The sequence below is a fragment of the Elephantulus edwardii genome, unplaced genomic scaffold (assembly GCF_000299155.1).
Source record: "Elephantulus edwardii isolate Elephantulus edwardi_28Jun2011 unplaced genomic scaffold, EleEdw1.0 scaffold00348, whole genome shotgun sequence".
NCBI classification, from domain to species: Eukaryota; Metazoa; Chordata; class Mammalia; order Macroscelidea; family Macroscelididae; genus Elephantulus; species Elephantulus edwardii.
In genome coordinates this window covers 320,073-325,876 of record NW_006400098.1, presented here as the reverse complement: position 1 = coordinate 325,876, position 5,804 = coordinate 320,073, and the positions used below count along the sequence as shown (strand labels likewise).

Sequence of the window (5,804 nt, the reverse complement as noted above, 5' to 3'; positions counted from 1 at the left end):
GTGTCTAGCTGATGGGAAAACCCTTCACTACCTTTTAAAATAGACACTTGACTGTCGCAAAAACTAGGTGTAGGAACATGGCACACAGCTCAAGAACTTCTACATGAGATCGAGGACTAGCAGGCTTTCTGTAAAACCAGCAGAGAGAGGGGAGAAACGCCTGGGGTGCGTGGACCGGTCAGCTGCAGCCTGGTCAGAATGGGTGGTGCCACCCGCCTTCAGCGGCTGTGGCCTCTCCTGGTACATGGCCCTGCTTTCCTGCTGTGAGAAGATTGACACTACAGCTCTGGACGGAGACAACTTGGATGTTGCAATGTTTGCCAAAACCTTGGTGGCTAGATAAACAGCTGGCTGGCGCAGTTGTCAGCCTTGAGAGAAGTTGGAACAGGAGCATGAGTGCGACTTCTGGGTTCTTCTCGTTCCCTTCAGAGGGAATAGCCTTTGCCTCCGGCTGGACCCAAGAGACCAAGTGTGGGGGTCATGGGGGCTCACAGGTCAGCCCTACTGGGGACCAGAGGCCCTGTGTAGACGTCAAGCAAGGGTGGGTGAACTGGAGACTGGCTCTGAGTGGTCAGGGTGCATCTCCACCCTTGGAAACCCTGAAGTTACCCGCCCCTGTCCCCCTACCCCGGCACCCTGAGCGAATTGATGTTCTGAAATTTCCGGGATGGAGATCCTGTGAGAAAACTCCCAACTGCAGGCAAAAGTCAGGGAAGCAGTTGTGAACATAAAGGTTCCTAGAAACTCTTAGTAGAGACCTGGGCATGTATGGTGTGCTAGATCTGGCTAGCCCCATTAATGTAAATGTTGGGAGAATCTGTGGAGGACCCCTCCAGCGTGCCAGAGAGTAGCTGTACCTGTCCAAAGCCATGATATTTTCATTTGCTCCCTGTGTGTGTAAAAGTTGGACAGCGAAGATGGATCACAGTGTTGGAGGAGAGTGCTGGACATCGCGTGGACTACCAAGAGGACAGACGCGTGTCTTCGGGAAGTGCCGTGTTCTCTGAGCCAGGAATGGGCAATCTGCGTCTCACACACTTTGGGCATGTTGCCAAATGAGACCTGTCCTTGGAAAAAGGCATAATACCCAGAAAGGTGGGGGGTCAGACAGAGGAAGACCCCCGCCCCCCCAGATGGTTCACCACGGCTGCAGCGATGGGATTGCACTTGTCAGGGATGGGGCGGGCAGGCCAGGGCAGGCGGGGTTCGGAGCTGTTCACAGGATCGCTAGGAGTTACAGTCCACTCGGCACCATCACCAGCCCCACCTGCTCCGGTCCAGTCGCCTCCATCAGGGAAGAACAGCCGTGGGCATCATTGATGGCCGTGGACATGTTTGCACAACCCCCTGCCTGCCATGGCTCACCCTCCAGTGGGTTTAGGAGACCTGCTGACCACCTGCCTTTCCAACTCTCCTTCCTCCTCTCAGGACTCCCGTGTCTTCCTAGAAAAAGCCTGCAGCTTCTCGGAGGTCTACCAGGAACACACCTGCTGCTGCTTGCGGGCTAACCCTGCCACAGAGCCCCGAGCCCCCGACCCACCTGGCCCGGTCGGGTGTGTTAGAACCTCTCTAATAATAATGGTCACCACTAGTGTTGGGAGAGGAGAGCAAAGGACTACTGGTAGGAAGTTTTATTTTTCTCCTCGGGGGGGGGGGATAATCAGAAGGCTTCTGTCATCTGGCCGTGACAAAGTGACAGGTGGTGAAAGTTAAACTTGAGATTGTGTAGTTGCAACAGGCTTCAGAGGAAGTGCAATTCATTTGCCTTCATTGATCAGACATACAAATACTGGTGTTTCGTGGAAGCAAGCGTGGTGAAGCTTCATCTCAAGAGGGGCCAGTCTTTGGAGAAGGACACGTGTTGGAAAGGTGGAGGGTTGGAGTGGGGGAGGAGCACTCAGTGAGGTGGATTGACGTGGTGACTCTCAACATTGAACTCCAGGGCACTGAAGATATTCAGGAGGGCACAAGATAGAGCGAGGTTCAGATCCTTGGCTTTGAGTTGCAGTTGATGGCACGCACCAAGGAAAAAAAACAATGAGTTGTAAAACAGTGAAATAGTTTGAAATGTTTGTGGAAAAGGCAAAAAAGATGGGTGAATCACTACAAAATGCTACAGGGGTAAGATTGACAACAATCCACTTAAAATGGAAAGAAGATAGGAAATCCTCTTCACCGAAGACATTCAGACGGCCGACCAGCTCAGTGTCCCTTCAGACCCTCGCGTGGCAGAGGCCGAGAATGGCGAGGGCAGGGCACGGTTCACCTCTGTCCTGTGCAGCAGGGTCATTGTGAGCTGACACCAACCGAACGACACCAAACAACACAGCAGTGAGCTTGGCTTTGTGTTCATCTCTGTCTCAGAACTTACCCCCCACAGTTCTGCTGGGAGGGTTTGAACCACCAACCTTTGGCTAGGTAGTCAAGCTCAAAAAAACGTATAACAAACACCCAGGGGAGGGTCTGGTGAGTCAGGGCTGCGTTTTCTCCTTTCTGTACCATCGCCAGCTGTTCACCTCGTCGAGCTGGGTTGGAGGCTCAACTTGAAAGCTCTGGAGAAGCGTCTGTATGACGGGGACGCAGAACGGAAGGGGTGCTGGTATGTGGGAGGCAGGAGTGGCTGTTATTTCTGGTCTCCCCCACAGACCCCTCCCTGAGGGGTGGTGTCAGGGGCGGGAAGATGCAGAAATTGGCTATCGGAGTGACAACCGTGAGCCTGTGATATGGGTCAGTGACTGTGTAGTACAACTTTCTTGTGTCTCTTTGAAGATCTTAGCCTGTAAACCTGGGGAAGAGCCCTACTGGCTGAGCGGTGGGGACACTCATCACCAGACCCAGAGGAAGAGAAAGCAGCCGGGAGTTGCAAAATCTCAGAAATCTGTGGATCGGTTGTAATTTGTCCTGTAAACTCAGGACAAGCCGGAATTATTTTGACTGATGGTGCATTCGGTTTGGTGTAAAGGCAGTCTCTGCGTGGTGAAGGGAGGTCCAACTATTGGGCATTCTGGACAACTATGTAGATCCTGTTACAGGAAAATGACATGCATATTGTTGTTGTTAGGTGCCATCAAGTCACCTGCGACTCATACCCTATGTACAACAACCCTAAACCCTGCTCTATCCTGTGCCAATCTCACTGTCTCTGACACACCTACTGCCATTACCCTCATCACTGAATCAATCCATCTCATCAAGGAGCTTCCTTGTCTGCACCGTCCCTCCACCCTCTCAAGCATGATGTCCCTCTCCAAGGACTGGTCCTTCCTTGCAACATGTCCAGAGTATGTCTGAAGAAGCTTCAGAATCCTTGACTCCAAGGAGCAGCCTTCTTTAACCCTCTCCAGGATGAATCTGTTTGTTCTCCTAGCAGTCCATGGTATATTCAACACTCATCTCTGGCACCACAGCTCAAATGCATCAATTCTCTGTCATCCCTAGTCACTGTCCAACTCTCTGACGCATAGCACATAATTGCAAAGACTAGAGCCTGGATCAGGCACACCTTAGTCTCCAGCCTGATGTTGTTGCTCTTCAGTACTCTTGAGAGGTCCCTGACAGCTGACTTTCCCAATGCAATTCATCTCTTGATTTCTTGGCTGCTGCTACTAGAGTGTTAATTGAGGAGTTAAGCAAACTGAAGCTGTTAACAATCTGTCTCTTCTCTGTTGATCATGATGCTGCCAGTTGGCTCAGTGGTGAGAATCTGTTTTCTTAATGTTGAGCTTCAATCCATATAGAAAGCTGCAGTCCTTGACCCTCTGCAGCAAGCGCTTCAGGTCCTCCTCAGTTTCAGCAAGCAGGGTTGTGTCACCTGCATAACGCAGATTGTTTATGAAATCTTCCACCAACTCCTCCTCATACAGCCCAGTGTCCCGGATGATCTGTTGTGCATACAGATTGAAAAGGTATGGAGACAGAATACATCCCTGGTGGACACCTTTCCCGATTTTGAACCATGCAGTGTCTCCTTGCTCTGTTCTGACGGCTGCCTCCTGGTTCTAGTATAGGTTTTGCATAAGCACACTCAAATGTTCTGGGATTCCCATTCTTCTCAGAGTCAGCCATGGCTTGTCGTGATCCACACAGTCTGAAACACAGACATTCCTCTGGTACGCTCTGCTTTCAGCCAAGATCCATCTGACATTAGCTATAATATCCCTCGTACCACGACCTCTTCTAAACCGAGCCTGCAAGGTGCATATTATGGTTCATAACAAGGAAAGGGAAGCTTGACCTTCCCTGGGTTTCATACTCAGGGTTTCAGAACTCTGCTATGAAATAGGGGCCCTGTGAGGGTAAGAGTACAGTCACATGTTGCCGGAATGGGTATTAGGAGGAGCCTGACTGTACGTGTGTGTGTGCACTCATGATTGTTCCAACTATGACTGGATTCTGTGTGGTAAACAAGCAAACATCATGCAAACCCATAAAATCAAGTCTTTCTGAGAAGAAGGGATTTCATATTAATACAGGCAAAAGAGAGTCTGGAGACTCTGGGGTCGCGGCCCAGGAGGACAAAGGGGCTGACACTTGGGAACCACGTGGCAATCAGCACGGCCGTGGGCACCAGCCACCAAGCGGGAGGAAGCAGATTCCTCAGAAAGACCTGGAAGGCGGAGGAGAGGGCGTACGAAGACAGGAAGGTGCCCAGGAGGACGAGGATGGTCTGCGTGGCTCTGATCTCGGGCGAGGACTTGGGGGTCGCGCTGTTCCTGTGGAGATGCCGGACCCGCCGCTTGTGTCTGTACAGGAGGAAGACCATGGAGCCGCTGGCCCAGAGCGTGAGGCCCAGAGACACAGCGTCAGGGACCAGCAACAGGGCCGAATGCAGCCAGTGTGCCTCCCTGTCACCAGGGACGGAAGAGCACTGGCCGTAGACGTATTTCTCAGCAATGGTTTTATTTCTCCAGTTGCCAGTCATGTACACGGGGAAGATGATGTTTACCAGCACGTGCAGAAGCCAGCACGAGCCGACAGAGACACCCGTGGACCTGGGAACCTTAACCTTCAATCCTGCCCACCTGGAGTTCCCAGGGCTGATGGCGATGGCCTGGAAGACACTTAGAAGACAGGCGCTGTCGAAGGACATGCCCCTGCCCACCCTGTAAACGTAGAAGACGAGTTTGCATGCAGAATCGTTGAAGTATTTCCACCCGAAAGCTGCCATGACCTGGGGGATTCCACGGGACAGGAGCACCATGGAGTTGGCCACAGTCAGAATTACAGAGCGCGTTTCTGTTTGGCAACGAAAGACTATTTCTTTACAGGGTTTGAGAAGCTGAGTGGATTTCCCACCCTTCCTTGCTCTACATTACAAGTATGTCATTTTTAGAGAATACCTGTGACAATTCTCAAGAGTCCTTTACAGTTGAAGGAAACACAGATTTGCTCACACTACATCCTTTATGCAACTACAGTTACTCAGATTCCACGATCTTTGGAATCAAGCACCAAGAATCACTGTTATTGTGTCCGACTCTAAGTGACACTGGTTGCTGTTAGGAATTGAACTGGGTTTCATGACCCTTATGTCTGTTGTAATTCAGTTCCATGCTTCCTGTATTCCACCGGACCAGTTTGGAATCCAAAATGTTTCCTTATTCCAATATGATCACTTAGCCTGACCCTGACAGATCATGTTCCCTTACAGGAGAAAGAAAAATACTCCCCAAACTTCTTTTAGCTGCTGGCACAGGGAGCTCAATGTGGTGGCCATGGCATCAGTACCAGCCTCTGAGGGAGACAGCCAGACACTGGAGTCCCGTTATTTTATTCGGTGTTCTCTCTTCCCCATAGAATGGAAA

The 5,804-nt window shown here is 51.1% G+C and overlaps 1 protein-coding gene across 1 annotated transcript; it reads right to left on the bottom strand.

Annotated features, from left to right (window-relative positions):
* Positions 1-623: 623 nt before the first annotated feature.
* Positions 624-5,200, bottom strand: LOC102871195 (vomeronasal type-1 receptor 4-like). The gene is made up of 2 exons (XM_006901843.1): positions 4,471-5,200; positions 624-694 (listed from the first exon to the last, which is right to left on the bottom strand). Exons 1-2 carry the CDS (start codon positions 5,198-5,200, stop codon positions 624-626), a joined length of 801 nt encoding a protein of 266 aa, XP_006901905.1.
* Between the last annotated feature and the right edge of the window lie 604 nt (positions 5,201-5,804).